Source organism: Sinocyclocheilus rhinocerous, unplaced genomic scaffold (assembly GCF_001515625.1).
Source record: "Sinocyclocheilus rhinocerous isolate Xijiao unplaced genomic scaffold, SAMN03320098_v1.1 scaffold1376, whole genome shotgun sequence".
Classification (NCBI taxonomy): domain Eukaryota; kingdom Metazoa; phylum Chordata; class Actinopteri; order Cypriniformes; family Cyprinidae; genus Sinocyclocheilus; species Sinocyclocheilus rhinocerous.
The window spans coordinates 648,882-671,682 of record NW_015646354.1 but is presented as its reverse complement, the minus strand read 5'-3'; the positions used below and the strand labels follow the sequence as shown (position 1 = coordinate 671,682).

General features: G+C 39.0%; 1 protein-coding gene across 1 annotated transcript in view; it reads left to right on the top strand.

Moving 5' to 3' along the window:
* Positions 1-385: 385 nt before the first annotated feature.
* The window catches only part of abtb2b (ankyrin repeat and BTB (POZ) domain containing 2b), a 53,353-nt gene continuing 30,937 nt past the window's right edge, over positions 386-22,801 (top strand). The window contains exons 1-2 of the mRNA XM_016511592.1: positions 386-604; positions 798-1,654. Of these exons, the coding sequence (XP_016367078.1) occupies positions 811-1,654 (844 nt within the window). The 5' untranslated portion in view covers positions 386-604; positions 798-810. The remainder of the gene's footprint in view (positions 605-797; positions 1,655-22,801) is intronic.

Sequence of the window (22,801 nt, the reverse complement as noted above, 5' to 3'; positions counted from 1 at the left end):
ATATATATATATATATAGCCTAAATCAACGTTGTAAACTGTTTCCGCCTTTGTTCACTCCCAAATAAGCGTATCCTCCATTTTCCATTTAAATGTGTTTACCCGCGAGTATTTTATTCTAGCATTTTCAAGTTTAAGTCTGTGTGTGGTGTGTGTCTGTGCCATATCCTTCTAATTATTTGGCACTGTAAACCTAGAAAAACTAGAATTTAAATCAGTGTAGATAGTTGTAGCTAATATGTGAAAGTTGTAGACATTTTGATGGAGATTCACAAACGCTTGTGAATCATTTCAAACGAGTCGTTCAAACGAATCGTCTCGCTCGCGAATCAAACACCTCTACACTCTCTCTCTCTCTCTCTCTCTCTCTCTCTCTCTCATGAGTTTCCAGTAAGAAGAGGCGTGTGGTGTGAAATGAACATCGTTCTACTTTTCCACATCACCTTTAATGATTAATTTGACCATAACCGTCTGATTGAGACTCTATTGATGGATCTCCACTCGAAACTTTCTACCCAGTTCGGTTTATTATTATCAATAACTAGATACGAGTAAAAGAGAAACCTGCGCACTTCACTAGTTTTACGGGAATGGACATTAGTGAGGTAAGCAAGTTTCCCCAAACATTTTCTTTTCCGGAAGATGTAACTTGGACATTTTAAACTTTCACACAAGGTATTTTTGGTCTGTAGTGTATCAATAAAGTGCTACATGAATGTCAAAGAGAAGCTGAACCAGTAGAACCACATTGAGTTTCGCGCAGCTGGAAAGTCTCCTCTGCTTTCTGGTTCCTCACAGAAAAACAGCAGAAATGGCAGGAACAAACAGCTCGAACATGAAAACTCTGGAGGATTTGACTCTGGACTCCGGCTATGGAGCAGGGGACTCGTGTAAGTCCTTAAGCCTGTCGTCCTCCAAGTCAAACTCGCAGGCGTTCATGAACACCCCTCACCGGGGGAACTGGTGGTACTACTCCGGCTCTATGAACAGCAGGAACAACAGCTGGGATACAGTCAACACAGTGCTTCCCGAGGACCCAGAGGACATTTTCTCCAAGTGCCCACGCTTACCGGAGCTGGAGGAGTTCCCGTGGACGGAGGAGGACGTGGGGAGGGTCGTGCGTAAAGGCGCGGGGAACGGCGCCTCGCTCTCCGCGGAGGCTGTGCGCAGACTGGCCGCCCTGATGCGCAGGGCGCTCATCCGCATCTCCAGAGAGGCGCAGCGGCTCAGTGTCATGCACTGCAGATGCACCAGGTTCGAGGTGCAAAGCGCGATCCGTCTGGTGCTCAGCTGGGCGCTGGCGGATCACTGCGTCTCGGCCACTGTGAAGGCCATATCTATGTACAACATGAGCGCTGGAGAGCTCTTGCGCAAGGGGAAGTCAGCCCGGTGCGGGCTCGTGTTCTCTGTCGGACGGTTTTTCCGCTGGATGGTGGACACTCGGATCGCGGTGCGCATCCATGAGTACGCGGCCATCTGCCTGACCGCGTGTATGGAGGCTCTCGTGGAGGAGGTGGGCGTGCGCGTGCTGATGGCGGAGACGCCCGGCTGCGTCCTGACGGCGGAGGCGCTGGAGGGGGTCATCAATAATGATGCCGAGCTCTGGGGGGTCCTGCAACACTATGAGCATCTCATCTGCGGGAAGAACGCCAATGGTAGGCACTTTACTGTTGTATTGTTGCTTAAACTGTTTCACTCGTTAGTTGCTTGTGGCCTAGTGGTTAGATTTGGCTGAAGGGTTGTTGAAACCACAGAAGGGTTGATCCGTCACCATTGTGCACTTAAGCATGACACCTCAAGATGCTTCAACTGAGTATATGTGTACTGTAAGTCACTTTGGAGAGAAGTGCCACCACAGTTTCCCCAAATTGTATTTGGACCATGCTTATTATTGATAACTAAAACAATACCGAAAAAAACCCTGAAATAAACTTGTATTTATTATAAAACTTATATATATATATATATATATAAAATGTATATACAATTATTTTATTTCAGCTATTTTTTAGTTTAAGAAGTACTAAAACAACAAAAAAAATACAACTTAATAGAAACTATACATGTGTAAAACAATTTATTGGAAAAGTATTGAAACAACTAAAATTAAATAAACCTAACTTTAATACCATATAGACATAAAAAACGAATAAAATGAAAAAACACAACAAAATTACTAAAACTTTAAAATTAAAATCAAAATATAAAATATAAAAATTCCAAATATTAACAAACAAACAAAAAAATACAAACTTTAAAATAAAAATTAAAAGAGAAAAAAAAATTCGAAATTCAAAATATAAACAAAAACCATGACAGTATATGAATGATACTAATATATAGCCAAATTACTAAAACTTAAAAATTTTAATGAAAGCAGAAAGTTCAGAACATAAACAGAATAAGGACAAAAGCTATAATAGTATCAGTGATACAAAAATAACACTGATTTGGACACTTAAAAGTAATGAATATGACTCAAATATCTAACTTTACCTAAGTATGTCAGTCCATTATTTTAAAGAAAGATAACACTTTTTTAATCAAAATATTTCATGATGAGTTTGCTGGGTTTAAGCTTGTTCAACTATACATAAACTGTTCAAAGTGAGTATTGTGGATGTGAAACGTTAGTAATGATCATATAATGTGACGAAGTACACCTGTGGTTACTGTCTTATGACACATGCGTGAACTTCAGGGGAAATGGCTTCATACAACCTCATAAAAAAAGCCCTGCCACACCAGTTGGTTATGACAAATTAGTACCTTTGAAACTAGTTATGCAGGATATGTTGGTAAAATACTGGCATGGTTTACTGAAAATACTGAAACTGCGATCTGTTGGTAGACCCACACAAATGTTGATAGCTTTCCTTATTAGTCTTCTTGGCTTTTGATCTGAAAGATGAAAATGGAAACCAATTTCCAGAAATCACTGGTCAATCACGTCATTCTGCCTGTGACCGGTCATTACACGCTTCCTCTTCTCCATCTGTGAGAATTACCCCGCGCTGCCAACTTCTGCATCATCTAGGTTGCATTTTCATTATGATTTGTCTGTGGTTTACCAGCATCTAGCATGAGGTTTTCACAAACATTCACAAGCGCTTCGTTTCCTCTTTGAGCAAACCGATCTTAACCGACTGACCAGGGAAAGAAAACAAACTACATCTGTAAAAGGACAACACGTGGTTCTGATGTATCACGGTCCTGCTTTCATCATCATTACTCATCATTTCTGTTTGCATTGTCCTAAAATTCAGGACAGATGTTTTGATTATTATCTTATGTGGGTGGTTGACATGACAGTTTAAAGGCAGAGTAAGTGATTTTTCAAAAACACTTTAGAAAACTGATTCGGGCCGAATCGCAAAACAAACTTGTAGCCAATCAGCAATAAGGGGCGTGTCTACTCGTGATGTGGAGGAGAGAGCGTTCAGTGCATGGGACGGACATTAGCCGAGCCGAGCGACAGAAAGATAGAGATGGCGGATAAAAAACAAAAGAGGAAAACGTCTGCGGAACGATAAGGCAAGAAGTAGGACCCGTGTAAATATCGGATCAGCTTTCCAGCGCTGGAGAGAACTCAAGGAGCGGAGGCCTGCGATCGGACGCCGAGGTTGCTATGTTTCTTCTCAGTAGGTGAGTAACACCGTGTCTACAACAGCTAAAGTCTGCCTACACTGGACGCGATCAAACGACCGTTGAAAACCATTTGAAATTTGTGTCAGCACGTCATAAATAGAACCCGGCAGCAGTTTTCTGTCGGGGATTTGTTGCGCCGCGCCGCTCACGTCCGTAGACACGGTGTAACATTGGTTTTGCTTTGTTTCACAGAACTAATCGTTGCCTGGGTTGCGTACGTATATGTGGGGCGGAGCTATCAAAATAGGGGCAAGACCCTTTTGGGGTAGGGGCGTGTTTGTTTTGGTGATTTCAAATATCAACATTGGCTACCAGAAATCACTTACTCTGCCTTTAAATATGCATATAACATATACTACATTTTTCACTTATTTGATGACCCATTAAATGAAAATCATTTTGATTAGATTGCTTAGAAAAGTATATTTCTTCAACAAACCTCACAATTTGAAGTATTATTCACATTTGTATTGGTGCAGGACAAGGTGAGTAAAAGCCATGTATCGCCTATAGCTAATAATAGTAGGTATTGTTTAAATATTTGCTGTATGTAGAATATGATAGTTTAAGGTGAGGCAGGGGTATTATGGTTAGCTTAAACTAAAACCATTAAAAGAAAAACTTTTGTTACTTGAAATGAAATCAAATAAGATAATGTAAATCACACAAAAATACTAAAACTTTAACTAAAAAATGAAAACATAAAAATTTTAAATATTAAATATCAAAAGCCATGTATCGCCTATAGCTAATAATAGTAGGTATTGTTTAAATATTTGCTGTATGTAGAATATGATAGTTTAAGGTGAGGCAGGGGTATTATGGTTAGCTTAAACTAAAACCATTAAAAAAATTTTTTTTGTTACTTGAAATGAAATCAAATAAGATAATGTAAATCACACAAAAATACTAAAACTTTAACTAAAAGATGAAAACATAAAAATTATATATATATTAAATATCAATATCTGTCTATATGGTTTTACATGTTTGTTTGTTTATTTAGTTTTGCTTATTTTAATACTTCAACTTAAACTAAATAAAAATGAGAAACAATGTTACCTTGAGTTACCTAGCTGAAATAAAAAAGCTCTTTTAGTATCATTGATATACTATAATAGCTTTTATTAATTTTGAATTTGATTTATATTTTCTGTTTTAATTTTAATTTTAAAGTTTTAGTAATTTTGTTGTGTTTTGTCATTTTATTATATATTTTTTAAAATATATCTATATGGTTTTCCTTTTTAGTTTTAGTTATTTTAATACTTAAACTAAATTGAAATAAGAAATGTTACCTTGGCAACTATCTGAAATCAAATAAGCTGTCTTAGTATCATTGATATGCTATTATAAATTTTGATGATATTTTTAAGTCAATGTAATTTATATATATATTCCGTTTTCATTTTAATTTTAAAACTGTAGTTATTTTGTTATGTTTTGTCATTTTTATTATTTTTTGTAATAAAATTTTACATCAGTTCTCAAACATTTTTATACAAAATCTTTGAGTTGAAGCATTGAAAAGCGCCTACAGAGTAGCCTCGGGGGGGCGTTTTCAACTACAGTAAAAACATTTTACTACTTTTTATGCGTTTTGGCCGTTCATTTATGCAACAACAGCATTTTGGGGGCCTGAACATGCAAACTTTTAAAAACAGGTGCAAGTTTTTGTAAACAATACCATTATTGTCTCCGTATAAACTACAAAAACATGAATTTATGAAAATGGTGAAGTCATGTACATGCGTATTACATGTTTAGTCTATAGTTTTGTGCACAGGCGTGTTTCTGTACAAAGTGACATCGCCAACTACTGGCCTGGCATGAAAGTACAGCGCTTTTAGTCATTTTCACGAATCGGGGATCGTTTTGATAATGTGCTCGTCTGTACATGGAACTTTTCAAAAACGCAAAGGAATAACGTTTTCATTTTTAGTACATTGTTGTCATGTAAACGTACGCTAGGATGCTAACTGACTTCAGCTAGGCTACAGGATGAATATGTGCATGAAATATTGCTCCAAATCCAGCTACTTCCATGACAGTACTGAAGCAGTGGAAAGACTTTATTAGAAGATCAAAAGAGCGTGGGTGCGATATTTAGGCTACGCTAGCAAAAAGCTCTTTTTTGGCACGGTGAGTCAGGATCTCAGCTCTGCATAATCCTTACACAGCTCGCTTTCTGTGGGATGCCCATGTGGGCATCAAATTAGGTCGGTCCATAAAGACGACCCAGTGGATCAATGTGCTTTCAGGACGGCCGTGTTAACAAAGTGCTGCGCGTGCACTTCACAAAACCCTCGCGTGCCATTACTGTTGATGAATGAGCATCTGATCCACTGCGTTTCCTCTGTCAAGTGCAGGAGATTGAATCTGAAACGCCTTAAATGTGGCTGTTTGATGATTTCAGCCATGGCCTTTCAGAACGTGCTTGATTACGCAAAGCATTCATGACCTGCTTTTGTTGGCTGCTATTATTGCGCCTGAGAATGACTTTTAAACAACCTTGATTACCATAGATCAATACACTCATCTTATAAGCTTGCATGGTTTCTTTTGATTCTCTGACTTTGAAGTATACACAAAATGGCATCCAGTACCATTTTACTTGTGTACTAGTGAAGCAGAATATTGGCAGTATTTAGCATGGTGTCAAAATGTAATAACTTGCAACGCCTCTGAAACAAATGTCTTTTTCTGCTGACATTATTTTTCATCCCCAAGCCTGCAGCTACCTGTACTATAGAGACTCTTTCACAGTCAAATTAGTTCTCGATGGATGAAATAAAGTTATTTCCTACAATTTCAGTCATTTAAAGTAAATGACTTTAAGGAAGTAAACAGGGTTGACTTCTTGTTGACTTTATTGTAACTGATGGTAGGAGTACCTTTACTCACAAGGTTTCATATTCATAGTCCGTTTGCAACAAAAGTTCTTCTTTATCATCTGCCAACCAGCCCCACATCTGTAAGTCTTTAAGACTTGCTTCTCTTTGCCAACTCAAGTCACTCCCACGTTCTCCAACACACACTCTCTGCCTCTTTTCTATTTACTTTAGTCCTTCTTTCCTGGAGACGTTTCTGTGAACGCACATGCTTTTAACAAGGCGCCCACTGTACCAACGTGCCATGTCAAATCCAAAGAACACAAAGCACTAAACGCATAGTTTTCTCTCGCCGATAGTTGCTATTGATATTCACATTGCATTTGAGTGTGCAAGTGATTCATGGAGAAAACATCTTCATACTTTGGTCCTGAACAAGTGCTTTCTAAAACTCGCTGTTGAGAACATCTGTGAACCCGACCCAGAGCAGGACGTGAACTTTGTCCCTTGTCATTTGCGGCAGACTCAGGACAGTACTGGAATTTCTGGCACAGCTTTCAAACATTGGCTACCCTGATGGAAACATCCCAGCCCTAAAATACAGTTTCAGTTTTGCATAAGTAGTCTGCAGGCCAGTGCACTTGTGTCTTGTGGAGGTTATTTTTATGCTTCGTGGATTTAGGATGGCAGTAACAGGGAAAACACCATCTTGCATGGTCAGTGGCACTGTTTATACATGCTTCCAGCCAAAACCAAAGGCCCAGCTGTACAAGGAGCTCAGACTTCTCTGAGCTAGCGGCTAAAAACAGCACAAGTTTTATGATGGCTTACAAACATTTCAAGGGCTACATTTCAAGAGAGCTCCTTAAAACAAGATAACTTCATTATCTAGTCACTAGCATTAGCTAAAACTTGTGAGCTCATGGAACCTCATACAGTAAGTGACTGAAATGAAACACCCTACACAGGCAGCAGCTTTAAGTGTGAAGCAAATATAGCACTCTTCAGTGGTGGGGTGATGCATTACAAGAATTTCAACGCGGGTTACGTAATCAGATTACTTTTTCAAGTAACTAGTAAAGTAACACATTACTTATAAATTAACAAAAGTTACTTTTTGAAATAAGTGACGCAAGTTACTTTGCTTTCCCGTTTATTCTTTGACACCTCTTCTGTCCCTGTGTTGAGAGAAATTGAGAGTAAAGCGCAGAAACAGAAGCACTTCCTTCAGCCTGAGGCTTATTAATTGAACTTTTGGTGTGAAAGGGCGTTTACAGTTGCCAAAAATGTAACCTTTGGGTGACAAAAAGTAACGCAAAAGTAACCTAATGTAGGGTGACCATACGTGCCATTTTCCCAGGACGCGTCCTGGGAAAATGGCACGTATGGTCACCCTACCTAATGCATTAATGCTAAGTAACAAAACTAGTTACTTTTTATGGAATAATGCGATATTCGAATGCATTACTTTGAAAAGTAACTTTCCCCAACACTGTCAGTCTTCATGTGAAGTGAACTAGAGTTCAAATCACAATTGATTCCAGTAGAGTTTGATGTTAGCATGTGGCTAAAAGCTAACAACATAATATGCTCTTAAGCATAAAAATACAATCACACACACAAATATTAGGTAAACCATTAATCACATTAAAGATCTCACTTTGGTTGCATCCGAAATCACATACTTCCCTACTACATAGTAGGCGAAAAACAGTATGTAAAAGAGTAGTATTTCCGAATTCACAGTATTCGTAAAATAGTAAGCGGAAAGTCAGAAGACCTACTACTTTCAGCGCAATTTCTTAAGTGGACATCTTACTATCCCATGAGTCCACGGGTGAGGAGTTGTGAATGACAGTGAAGTGACGCAACTGAAGGTCACATGACAATGACAACATGACAAATATAATAAGTCTTGATTACATTCATACTATATAGTACATACTTTTTTATTTTAGCTGTCAGAAATAATGACTTATTCAAAGGATGTACCTACTCAGAGTATACAGTTTTGAACACTAGGTTCACTAGGCTTGTCACAATGCATTCTGGGATTGCCATCAATTGCCATTTTGGCCAAATGAAGGTTCCTAAGAAGCAGATTCTCATTTTGACCCCTACTTTTACTTGTACAGCCTTTTGTGTCAGGACTGTATTTTTTATCCCTTAAAACGCTGCCTAGTTTGGCAGCTCACTAGGTTTTTGGAAACATTTGAATGCCCTGTTTGCCTAGTCAAGCCATATTTGGGTAAAGTGCAAATACACATATTGATATCTTTGCAAAGTTGCTAGAACAGTTTTAATAATGATAAACCCGTTGTTAACAGCAAACGTTTGAGGAATTGTGGCTTTTACTTGATACAAATACTACAGTATCAACAGTGTTGCAGGTACTAAGTGTTTTCAGTGTTGCAGTTGGAGGTTGTTTATGGAGTCACAAGATTTAGTTCAGGACATAATCCTGTGAAAGTATTAGAGGCTTGTTGGAAAGCGGGAGAAAAGGCGGGTGAATAGCCAGCGGATTGAAGCCGGTCAGCACATGGCTTTATGTTTTGGCGCTCATGCATCTATACAAACGTCCTCATAGGGCAATCCTCTGCCTGTTGCCATGAAAACACTGACCCCAGACAGGAAATTAGGGGAAGTGTGGTAATATGGCCAACAATGACACATGCAGCAGTTTAATGTTGGGGCGAATTATCTTGAGGAGAAAATGCAGTCTTGCATTTTCCAGCAGTGGAATGTTAAGAAGGGTAAAATGGAGTGATTGTGGATGAATAGTGTTCATCCACTTCAAAGTGTTGGAAAACTCACATTTCAGTTTTCACGTGTCGCTTGCACGTTTACCTGTCAGAAGATAGTGACTGAAATAGCTGTTGGTGGCTAAAATAGCCTTCTAATATTGTGTTCTACAACTTTCAATGCATAGCCAATATGTTTAGCTTTTGGCAGTATTGCGTATCCTACCATTATAATTACATATTGAACCAATTAAATAATCAATTCATTCTGCAATAAAGAACAGAACTGTGGATTTAATATTTGTAATATTAAATGCACCATATGCCATGTAGATATTATAAATAATAGGTCCATATGCTTTCATCAACGCTTGCATATTGTGATTTATCATTTTGGCTTATACTGACGACATCTGTCATGATAATTATGAATGAAATAATATTTTAATGTTATTTTCAAACAAGATAGATTCCTTCGTTTACCCCTGTGGTTTGTTTCTCTCTCTCATTGACTGATCGTTTCACATTTGTCATAATCCAATGAAACTCTGTCTGTCCCTGTTCTTGTCTACAAATGCAGCAGGGATAATTTATCGCTGTCGATAAGCAGCCTTTTGTGAACATTCCTGTAATATTTAATTGCACTGAATGGGAGCTGTTGCAGTAAATGGAAACAGGCTGTCTTGTAGAGATATGCACACAGTAATGGCTTCTGTGTTGGGTTTGAATTCTGCAGCTGCCATTTTTAGTCTGTAAAGTGCTGATTTAGGTCTTAAAATATTCTAAAATGTCTACAAAATCCATTTAAACAAGATTCAGTGAGCTTTCGGGACGGGTCATGTGTGTGTAAATGCTATTTCTATGAGTTTTTTCTCATTTCTGTTGTTTAAAAATTAGTTATTGTCATAACGTTAGACAAAAAAACTGACAACATTTTCAGAAGTTTGTCTTATGAACCTGCATGTCATACTGTATGTTTAAAGTTTCTTAGCAATATAAGTTTGAAATCTTATGGTAGCCAGTAGACAGTAGACAGTAGATCAATATACAAGCTATAAAAGCTTTATTGCTGCTGAGAGGTCTTCTTTGCGTAATGTCCACGGTGCTTTCTTATCTCTTTAGTGCCCTCAAAAGGTTTGCCAGTCTGGTAAATCAAACAGCCCCGAGCTTTCACACATGAGTTTCTTCAAGTTATGCCCAAATTAGGTTTACACCACCACAACAACAGAAACTCAGGGGAAAAAATGAAGAAGCGATTCACTGAAACAATCAAAAGTCTATTTCTTTATTTTCAGAGTCGTTTTTATGTTTTTTGGTAAAACATGCCCAGGCAGGGGAAATCTACAACATATTTCGAGCTATATAAAATAACAGAAATGTCTCTGGCAGTAATCTACTGTAAAAATCTCTCGCCCAAGTAGGAATTTACCCTACGGGCATAAGGACGCATGAAACAACTGGTAGAAAGACAATATCTGCCTTCATATTGAGAGTGCTCAATGCCAACAGAAAATATTGACACAATATAGTTTATTAGAAATTACCCAGTAAACATTTCTGTTTAACTGAAAGTAAAGTTTCAGTTGAAGTAAAAGTTGTTTGCACAAGCAGCGTTCCCTTTCTGTGATGTTCAGTGTGAATGCATCTGATTTGCATGAGATATGTTGTGGCATGCTGCGTCTTTGCAGTAGTGGGGAACCAACTGAATGATCCAGATCGTTCTTTCTTGGTGGCCTGGGGGAGCAGCCTGTAACTGAGGACAGATTTAGCTTTATTATTGTTTAGAGACCCTGGTCATCCTGATTTTGGACAAGCAGGTTGGACACAGCTCAGACATTGAAGAAGGTTGCCATAAATCTTGTAAATGGCAACTTTTAGAGCTCGGAGTCCAGACAGCTGGACAGTTTCAAAGGACACCATTGTCTTGACCCTTGATGGTTGTCAGTGGTCAGTCATATTTCAGCCACATATCTCAAGCAGTGTCCATCTGTTTTTGAGGAAAGATATCAAAAAGCAATAAGCCATGAGACTCCATGTGATTTCACTACAATTAAGGGGTGTTTGCATGCTGTGAAATGGGAAAACACCCAAAACATGGTAAAATTAGTGTAATAGGTAGCCTCCTGTGGTTTGTTGTTGTTTTTTGTTGGCAATTTAGAACAGCAATAGGATAAACGACATTTTCAATAAATAAGTTATAATAATTAATATTTATTTATTCATAAATGTAATAAAATAATAATAACTTTAATACAGAATTCATGTTTCTGCTAGCATAGCCGTGTATGAGCTGTGTAATATATAATCAGTAATGAATATATAAAGTTCCTTAAACCTTTAATTTTTAATTGCATTTATGCTGTATTTTGTGTTTGTCGAACTCTTCAAATGCAATAAAAACCTTAATTTGAGAGAAATCTGAGCACAAGTCTCTTAATTCACTCTTTGTCTTCTAGTGTGAAGGTCTTTGTTCTCGGATTGAAGTCTCAGTGTCTCTTTGTCGCTCTGCTAATTGGCTGAGGACAGACTTATGACTGCACACTTTTGTCCATGGTTATAAAACCAAGCTGTGCTCATGGACGTGTGCGGGAGAAAGACATCACATCTGCCCTTCTGCATGTAATGAGGGACATCAGCAAGTCTGGCTTAAATGGGGATAAAGCCAGCGTTATGACCCTACTTTAATTAACCCGCGCTCATTAAAATGTAGTATGTACAAAATGTAGTAAATGATGCAAGTACAATGATTCTCACTCTTTGGCTCAGTGTGTGTATTACAGCACTTAGGACATCGGGATAGCTTGTTGGGACAATTATTCGTGGGGTGGGCAAGTTGTGTTTAAAGAAATTCCTCCAGACAGAAGTCAAAAGGCCATGACAACTGAGATGATCATCACTGGTTGTGTTTCTATGTCTCAGCACCTCAATATTTGTCCGACAATAGTTTTTGAGGTGTAAAATGCACGCTATCATTGAGCTCTCTAATTGGCAAACAAAGCTGTGTTTTACAGGACAACTTCAGAAGAACGGCTTTAGTGGTTTCGGAATAGTTTGCCAGTACCTGTTATACTAGCACATCATAAATAACCAGCCAAGCAAGACCACACAAAGGCCCTGTGGCCCCCTTTAGATAGGAAGCAAGATGGAACGTGCCTATTGCTTTCCCAGGAAAACATTGTGACACTTATGAGTTCATATAAAACTTGTCAATAAACTCAAGTGGGTTCAGATGTGGTTGATTTGGATGTTGAAAGATAACTGAACCACTGCTTGCCTTGCTGGCTTCCAAATCATTGTCAAGTTCATGACAAGCAACAAAAGTTGTTCATAAGATTTGCGTTTCTTTAGGTTACTGTCATTTTGAACTCTATAGGCCTGCGACCTTGTGGAATTCACTTACATGTGTTTGTATGGTCAACAAAACTTTACGATTCAAAAGGTTGGACATGAGTGCCCATTTGCAAAGCTTGCACTGGTACAAACTTCACAGGGATCTACTACCCAACAGTCCATGTGGCATTACGTCACCAAAGCATTGGCACTGCCAAGCAAGGACTGTGGCATAGTGGCAAGGACTGGAGGGCGGCATTTGGGATATGACCTAAGGTGCACACTCTAATAGTTAGGTTTTCTAACTAGGTCAACGAATTTTTGATCCTGGTCTAGTGGAGTGAAGTTGTGCTGCCAAGCCTCAACTTGTGTCCACATTTGCGTCTTGAATTCCCATTAAGCCAGATTTCAAGGTTGTAACAGATGCGAGTTAAAGGTCTGCTCTCTCCTGGGGTCTAGATCAAGACCGTGCCTCATTAACAGTGGTTACTTTTACTTTTAAGGGTCTCCAATTTTTCTCGAAGAAATCAGTCAACTTTTTTCAAACAGTTGGTATAGCTTCAAAACATGTTGTAAGGGCATCTAGTTTGGTCAGAAAGACTAGCCTAGTTGAGGTTGGATTTTTGTAAACTCCCTGGGTATATTCGTTGTATTCTAGGATTATCACCCTTCAAAATGAGGAAAAGCTTGGCTCGTCACACATATCCTGAAAGCGAGTCCAAGCCCTTCTCTCAATTATCTTTGGAAGCCCTGTTAGACCTCAGCCAGGTTCTTGCCAGGCAGAGTTGATGGAGTAACCACAAAGGGCTCATAATGTTATACTGAAACTCGTGGGAAAATGGAGAAAATCATTTTCAGAGGTTACTTGGGAAAGACAAGGAAGGGAAAAAAAAGGAGTAGGAAAACAGTTATTCAGCATTGAGACAAGAAAAGATTCACTGCCGCATTTCCTGCTGAAGTTCAAGAATCTTCATAAATGATGCATATTTTTATGTTTCTGTTTATCTTCCATGTGCAAATGAGCAAGTGTGAAGTCTCTTGCTTTGTGCTAACAGTGTTCCATACACCCTAAGCTGTGGAAATCACCTGCTTTTATGTGAGGAATCGTGCTGCCGGTGAGAAGCCATGCTGTTGGATCACAAGTCTGGCACAGTCGGTCTCCTAAAATAACAGAGAAGAGGTAATTAGCACTCCCTGCTTTCCAAACTCTACAAGAGGATTACATGAACCATATGGTAAGAAAAGACTAGAATATAGGCCCTGGTATGAATATCCATTTTTGGTGGTCAACCAAGACTTTACACCTGCTACTAACATGAATCACAAAATGCATCTTCAAAATGCAAAAAATTACCTTTAGGAGTACAAGAGCTTGGCACTGGGGCAACTGCCTTAAGGGGACAACTTTGTCCTTATCTACTACTAAAAGGTGCATATTAGTATCTTAAAGTTGTAATATTTCCCCACTGGCTACTGCCCCAGTGAAAAGCTGTTGTACCCTAAAGGTACCATTGCACATTTTTATCTGAGAGTGCATCAACTTACAAACTACAACATTTATCTGAAATGTTATTTAAGTCTTAAGTAACTTAAGTTAAGATTAGCGTTCAGCATTTGTACCATCCCCCAATTCTACAGCATCCTGCTATTAGGACACGCCAGAGCAGACTGATAATTACAGTGTCAAAGAAAGCAGTAGACCAACTAGCACACATGGCAAGAAACAAAGCAGGCTGTCCCATGAGACTCTGCCACCGTTTAGCACGCAGTCAACCTAAAGCTCAGCTTTTCATCCCATGCATATGTCTGCTGTTTATTTAAGAACAACAGCTTAGAAGTAATAGCAGAGGGCATCTGGGTTAGCTAGGCTATTAGCACATTGTCAGGCCTAAAGGGAGGGGGAAAATAAGGACAAATTTGGAGCAGGGAACTAGTTGTTTGCACAGACACTAGAGGTGGTAATAAAAGATGGATGCTAACCCTCCAGTCCTATTTTAGTGCTATTTAGGCGGCTTGTATAACAGGCTGAGATGTTTGGGTAGTTTGAGTAGGCAATGCATTGTGTGGAAAAGCAATAGCAACCCTCTAAACCTAGCTAACTAAACCCACTTAGCCCACTTAACCACTATATGATGTTAAATGTAGCTAACCTCACATTTGTTTTTTTATGCAAATGGGTGTTATATCTCTGGAAAGACTCTGAGTTTGTTTAATACTGTAATAATCCGTCAGACACTATTAAGTCATAATAGCAGGTCCTAGACTAGAAAAATGTACAACAAAATAGTTTGAACTTTTCTTTACCCTGTGCAAGTCAGGAACCGCCTATAACATAACCTTCTATGTTCTGAAGGTCTGTAGGAAGCAAACAGGATTTTAGGAGTATGTCTTGCCTCAAGGCCTCATTTTGAGTATTTTGTGGCAAAGGCAGATGGGTAGGATTTAGAAGGAGCGGTCTTCCCCAAATGTGTTTTTTTTTTTTTGCTTTTTCCATCTGGCTTATGTGCCTGAATGGGGTTTCTGTGGGTGGTCCCAAAGGCCTCTGGGCCACAGCTTTTTAGCTCTGAGCAACATAAAGAAGCCTTAGCTTGAATGCTAAATTGAGTCGATTCTCTTTGAATTACTGCAAGATTTAGGAAGTAGTCTTCAGCCAATAAACATTGGTGACCTCTAACAAGACCTTCAGTTCTTCTCATTTCCGATTTCGGATTCTAAGATACTTGGCTGCATTGAAAAGTTGATTAATAAATAAACAATCTACTTTAAATAAAGAATCTCAATTTAGAACGTATTCATGTCAGTCCATAAGTTTTCAGTCTTTCTCCCCCAACTAATCAGCCAGAAAAGCAGTGCAGGTTCCCCTGAGACCAGAACATATTTCCTTCCGTTCAGATTTCTGTCCAAGAGTGGGGTGTGGTCCCACGGTGGTATTTGAATGAGCACATCTGTGTTTACCCTAGCGTGTTTGTTTGTGATGGTCAGGAATGACGAGAATAGTTGCCGTGTCACAATAAAAGCCACTCCAAGAGGCACCTGTAGTGATGGCAGCTGGGTCCACAAGATGGGCGGGGCTGTGGAATTCTGAAACAGGTGTATTCAAGAGAAGTATGACAGAAATGTATGCATGATATGTTTGCATTTCCTGTCCTATGCAAGTTAGGCAAAAGCAGCATGCTTTCCTCAAAGCAGGCATGATCAGTGTGGCACCTGAACAAAGTTTATAATGGAAGACAAAAGGCCCACCTATGGAGATAGAAGTTATTGTGTTTAATGTAGCAGGCCAAACCAGAATTAGCATTATAAAATTCACGACAATCAGAATTTGTCTCAGTATGTTAGAATAGATGCCAACCAAATACTTTGGCAGGTGGCTCATTAAAAATGCTGGATTCGATCCTCATAAGGGGCTTTTGCAGCAGAGGAAACTTTTCATAGTTCCTAGAACTATTGACGGAAGTATCCGCTTTTTGGCGTGTTTGCACCACAAGAACTAGGAATGAATTTAGTTCTAGGAACTCGGTTTGGGGGAACGAAATGAACTCTTACTTCAGAGTAGGGTCTAAAACAGTTCTATAGGAGTGACGTAAGTGTACGCTAATTGGCCAAACGCATACAAAACACCGGGTACCTGGCATTTTTAAAAAGCCATGTAAGAATATTTACTCCACGAACATGGAAAATAGCGAAAACGGCATTTAGTTACTTGTTGTCTGCAGCGTTGTTCTTTTCTAAGCCTCACTGATATGTAACACTGTAAGTTTTCATAGGAGATTTAGTCAGATTTGCACGCTCTTTTTCAATCACGTAAATTGTGCATTTACATTACATCTCCATTATCACGAACCCCACGACACACAACAAAAACAGCTCAGATCGTTTGTAAATGCTGCGAATAAAGACGTCGCTGTCGGCCGCTTCCGAGTTCCTGCTGCCGGAGCAAATGCAACCAGGAAAACGGGCTGAGGGGGAAATTGGTTCTCTAGGAACCACCATGCTGGCTAGTTCTTAGACCTAAGTGGAGCCCCTAAAGGGAAGTCTTAAACTAGCGGCTGAAGTTAGTAGAGACTTTCTTGTCATTAAGGATGGTTGTTTTGATTAATGTGTTTAGATGCTTCTGGAGATTGTGCTGGTGTCCACTTGTACCACCTTGAGCTTACTTCCAAGTTGGAGATGTGGATTGGGGTGGGTGGAAGTTTGGGAGCGTGGCCGGTGGGAGCTCACAGGGAGATCAAGTATTGTGGAGGAAGGGGGATGGTAAATGAGGGAGCAGAAACCCCCTAGGAAACAGAGATGGGGGTAGGGTTGAGCCAGTGAATGAAAGTCAGATCTGTTGAAGAACAGACTGATCTCATTAGCCCTGCCAAGGTTCTTCTGCACCAGGTTACCAGCCAGTATGTGACCTGTTATCTTTCCACTTAATTCATATTGTTCTTTTGAAATTGCTCTCCATGTTTGTTTGTTAGTTGCTCTTCCTCTTCGGCTCCGTTTGGACTTGCTTTGGTTGCTTCCTTTATCAAGTCGTCTTCCTGTTTAGCAGGTCCTTCTGGTTCTTTGTGATCCATGGGTTGTTCTTGAGAAAACATAGTCGTTGAGTCCCTCAAAGTCCCCACCACATGACTCAACATGTCCCAATGTGTCTCCTTTAAGGCAACCCAAGAATCCACCCAATTGTCCAGTTTCTCACAGTTCACATGGTTGCAGGCAGACTCCGGATGACTGGTTTGTATGTTTGGATAATCTGCCAAGTTGTGGTCCAGTCTGTCCAAAGTTTTATGCCTTTTGACTTTGGTATACAACAGGTCAGAGTCTTGCTTTCTCTGGATGTGCAAGCCACAAACTAAAAGAAAGTTGTGAGGGTGGGGAAGGGTGAAGGTTTAAAACCCCAGAGATGGCAATGAGTGTGTTTGAATGATTTGTGGTGAGTTCGCAAACCACACCATTGCCTCTGTAGCAGGTCCACTCCCTAATTTTCGTCATTCTCTCTCAAGCTTCTGTCTGCTCACACAAATTGATGCCCATGCAGTACAACCGCAAAGTTGGGAGTCTCAGCTCTTTGCCAGGTTTCTGTTAAGCTCATGGAACCTCATTTCAATTCTCGATAGTTTCAAATCAGCAGTGATGACTTGATATTGATAATGATAATGATATTGATAGTGATCAAGTATGGTCTGTATTTTGTCTAGGTGTTTTGTAACCAGATGCCAACTACGCTTTATTGGCGTCAGCATGTCAGCTTGTGTATAAACAAGGAACGCAGGTTAAGCAGCTGTTGTTTTATAATACAATTCTCTTTAATGCAGTCCACTGTTTGAATTGTTTAATGATATGCATCATGTTGATTGTAAATTAATGTTTGCATGATATTGCAGTATTGTATAAATAAAGGTGCCACAGACAAGAGTTACAGTTGCTCAGAGCAATGAAGTAATTGAAGACATATTAGGACTTAATTTATAGGTTGAAATAACAAACCTTCTGAAACAAAGTTTCTGCTATGTGCGTGTTTGAGTTGAAACAATGATATCTTTATGAATGACATGTTTGGGTGGACTGCCACAAAGAAGCTTTGTTTCGCTGCATGCAACGGGGGCTGCTTTTCGTGCTGATGGCTGCACTGGAGTAAGACAGAATGTTTGACTCGTTTAGGTGTGAAGGTCAGAGGTCAGAGGCTTAGGGTGTTGAGATGATTTTTCACATCTGTGAGTTTCTGTCCCCTCAGGCCTGGAGGATCAAGGTACACCCTCCCGTCATGGGAGTGAGGGATTCTGGGGGGTTTTGACTTCCTTTAATGAGCAGTACTTCTTGTAAGAAAAGTACAATCTGTTGATAAATATTAATATCCAATTAATGATCATTAATTATAAAATAAAGTTTTCAACTACTTTTGCTGGAAATGTAATAGACTTAAAGCGGTGTGGAGCTCAAACTGGGGTGAATGTAACTTTTGTAATTACAGGCAGTATATTAAACAGTGTAATTGGTCTGAATATCACTGCCTTAGTGCCAGGAAAGTGAGGTTTGGGTCTTTTCCCGATATGAACCAGGTTTCCACTATAAAATGGTGGACGGTCATTACAAGATCGGTCTGTGATGTTTCGCCTAAGCACTACTAATAATTTATGTTGCAATGTTTAAGATCTTAGGAATAGGTCTGTCATTGTTAAAGGGGATTTTGTCAGAATCCTTATTGCAGCCCACTGGCTTTTGTAACCACATGATTTTTATATACAAAACATAGAATGATACCTAGATTTTCTGTTTTTCCCTTTGAATGCTTTTTTTTTAATATATAATGCCTTAGTCATGACCTTTGAGTTCATCTGTCACGCTAAACAAACACAACACTGACTTTCAGTTACTCCATATTTTCATAAATGAAACTAAAGGGCTCCATATACTGAAATAGTCATCTCATTGACCAGCATGTGTGCTATTCATAGATGTTCTTGTTTAATGAAGTGGAAGGCCTTGAAACCTGACATCTGAAGGAAGACATATAGAGTGAGTAAGCGTGAGGCAGAGAGGGGAAAATAAAATCAACATTTAACACTGGGCTAGAGTTCCATTCATCTACGCTGAAGTTCCAAGTCCATCAGATTTGCCATTGCTCCATCGCTCAGAGGCTGAACAGCAGGCCGTTTGTGTTGGGTCTCTCTTAATAGGGAAGTTGTTCCAGAGGCGACTACAGCAAAATGCTGCTTTACATCTGAGGCAAGCGTCACTGTTGCTATTGCTCTTATTTAGTGGTTCGAAATAAAACCCTTAAAATTAAACCTTGGATAATATTGAAGTTGTATCTAGAGACCAGAATATCATAGAAACTTGAGGGCATTAGTAGCCAAATGACAGCGCCCTGTTTCTGAATGTTTTTCACAGACAAGCACCACTCATTTTATTCAGAGAATATATAAAACATGGATGTCTGTAAGATGTGGAATACAATCTATTACCTGTAACATGAGAACAATGAAGTAATTTGTGGTGATTCCTTGCAAACATGAAAAGAAACCACTGGCTCCACAGTTGGCTTGAATTCATAAAGCAAGATCTACATGAGGAATGAAGCCATGTCGTAATAAATTTAATATTTGTTCTGCTTATGACGCTAGATCTTTCAAAGCAAAGTCAGAGGATCATGAACTGAGATTCCCTAATCTCAAAAAAGCCACAAAGCCTCCTGGGAACTACTGCATATTATGTGTTGGTATATCGATGTAGCATTTTTTCCCTTAGGTTTTTTTATTATTATTTATTTAGAGAAGCATATATTCTTGACTGACTGGATCAGTGGGAAAATGTGTCACACGGCTGCTGATCCAAACGTGTTTAAAAGCTCTCCTGAGGTGTGATGGGACGCAAGGCAGTCAGTCTTCCTCACTGTGATTAATTAGCCAGGCAAGCATGTGTGAAGTGATCAGTGCTTGCCGATCCGGACTCTAATGATATAACCCAGAATGCCAAAATGCAGATAAGACTCAACCTGACATGACAAATGCTGTTATTTTTGCCCAATGTATAAATGACCTCCACAGTCAGACAGCTGACCACCCTCAAAGCTCTCAATAACTATAACTAGACTGTTAACACAACTTGTCGAACATCCATATTTCTCAACATGCTTACTTTTTGTGTGAATTATTAGCATAGAATCAAACATCAGATACCAACATTGCATTTTGTATAATAATTTCGATGAGTTTTATTGTAATTGTTATATACACTAACTTTATAGTAAAATATACAAGGTTGTTTTGTTATCTAGTTTCTGTGTTTTTGTATGTGTTAGCAATTAGCTAGTATCTGTTCACCACATTTTCTGCTACTGCTGGTACTGATATAAGGTCAGATCAAAGTTTTGAATTCGCGCAAACAAATCGTCAAACACAGCATTGCCTCCATATAAATCAACATAGCCTTTTTTTGTCTAAATTTTAAATCACTTATATAGTGTCAGTGTGTTTTGTTTGAAATTGTACTCACATTTAGTATTTAGCAAGGCCTGTTAAGTATATCTTCTTTGTTTATCTGTTAAACAGTTGTTTAGTTATAGCATCTGTTAACTAATATTTTATGTTACAGCTCTCATTTGCCATGAAATGTATTAAATACAGTCACTAAATTAATTACAACAACATGGCTTCCATTTAGGTCTTAAAAACATTGTGGAAACATTGTTTTGAAATGTTTTCTAAAACGTTCAATTGTCCAGTTTTCTTTGTGATTATAATGTTATTTAAATGTTCCAAAAACGTTTCTGACAACGTTCTACTAGCGTTTGTATAATCGTTTATTTTTAATATTCTAAGAACATTAAAATGTCCAGTTTTCTTGTTGTGATTAGAACTTTATTTAAAGGTTACAAAAATGTTTCTTATATCATTCAAGTACAAATAAGGATGTTTTGAGAATATTAATCTCAGACTATTATGAGATGGTACATCAAATATTAAAATAAGAACGTTCCATAAACGTCACTTTTAGGCCCTGTTTACACTAGTGCGTTTTAAAATGAAAACGATCCTCGTCTACACTGGTGTTTTCACTGCGTTTCAGAAGTGATTTCCGTTCACACTAAACAACCGAAAATGCATGTCACATGACCATTCATGCATGTACAACAATGAGCATGATGTTATTGTTTACACGTTCGTCAAGGATACGCAGAGAAGTCAAAAGTCATTCAAAAGTCTCCGTTTTGGTCCGATTACACTGAAACGCAACCCAAACGAAAACGGGGTCAGCGGCATTTTGCGAAAGTCTCCGTTTTCGAGGGTCGAAAATGCCGGAGTAGTGTAAACGACAGGTGTAGAAAACGAAACTGGAGCAGGGAACGAGTACGAAGTAACGAAGACCCACTAGTGTAAAGTGTAGCCTAAGAATGTTTTCGTCCCAACATTTTTATAAATTCTATAAACATTTTTCCTGTTAGCTGGGCATTAATTTGTATATATTTACCGTTTGTTTAAATTCTAAGTCAAATGTAGTATTTAGTATTGTACTTGTTTGAATGAGACGTAGATATTTACTGCATATTTATTATATTTACATCAACTTTACTACCATCTTCATCATTAGCTTATCTGTCAGCTACTGTTAGTGACAGATCTCAGGTCAGGTTAACGTATTAATACCATTACTAATTCAATTAAAGACCCCTGACCTCCTAAACAGCTGTTTTTAGGTGCAGTTAACATTAGCCATGTGCCAGAAGTTAAAGTCGACATCCGGACTTCTGGAAATTCCATTGTTCCTGAATGTGTGGGCAGCAGAAACTGGTTGGACGTATTTGCAACATTTTTTTATATTGTGTTTTGATCTTGAACGATCATCATCTCAAAGCCGTTTTTTTGTCAGCAGGAAATGACTAAAGTGCTGACCAAGGCCCAAATGAATGAAGAGCTTGTTTTTGAAGCAGGTGGCCTCCGTTGAATGTGAAAGGCCACTTAGACATCAGAGAATGAGGCCTCTGGGCCCATAAAGAAGAGAGACCTCGGCATTTAACACACTCGGATACACATACAGGAACAACTGACTCGTTCTAGACCAAACACATCTTTATTTCCAGACCAATTATCCATCAGGAATGCAGTCTATATGGACACCGCTGCTATTACTGAGAGAGTGGAATGGGCTTCTTCAAGAAAAAGACTGTCGATATAAATACACCCAAATAAAAACCCCTCCGTTGGTCTTTTATAGCCTGTTAGGTCTAGTTCCTGGTGTGAGGAACCTCTCTGAAATTGATTTTCACCTCAGTTCTACTGAAATAGCATCTTCTTTTCTTTCTTTCTCTATCTGGTCACACTTTTCTCCCTGAAGTGATGATCTGAGGTGAACGAGGAGAGGAGATTCTTTATGTGTGAGTGTGTCGGGATGGGCTGTGGGAAAGGCAGGCGGCTGTTCAGATGGGGCGTGGACTCATGGGAGATTTCTCGCTTGTACTGCCAGTTTCTAAACTTACAGAAGCTCGACTAGCCGTGCTCTCATGGTGCAAGAGTGAAAATTATGTGTGAAGTCCTAAGAACACTTGGAAACAGAGTAGATTGGATGCTTACCTAATGTCAGTCATTCATAGCATGAAATACTGAATAAACATTAGTGTGACACCCAATCTGTACCGTGCGATTTTCTATTTTAAGCTAAATTTGGAGAACTCTCACATGCAAGAATGACTCCACAGAGTTTGTTGGCAACACAGAATGGACGTTTTATGGTTTATCTGATTTTATTCATGGCACGTTGGGTTCCTTTC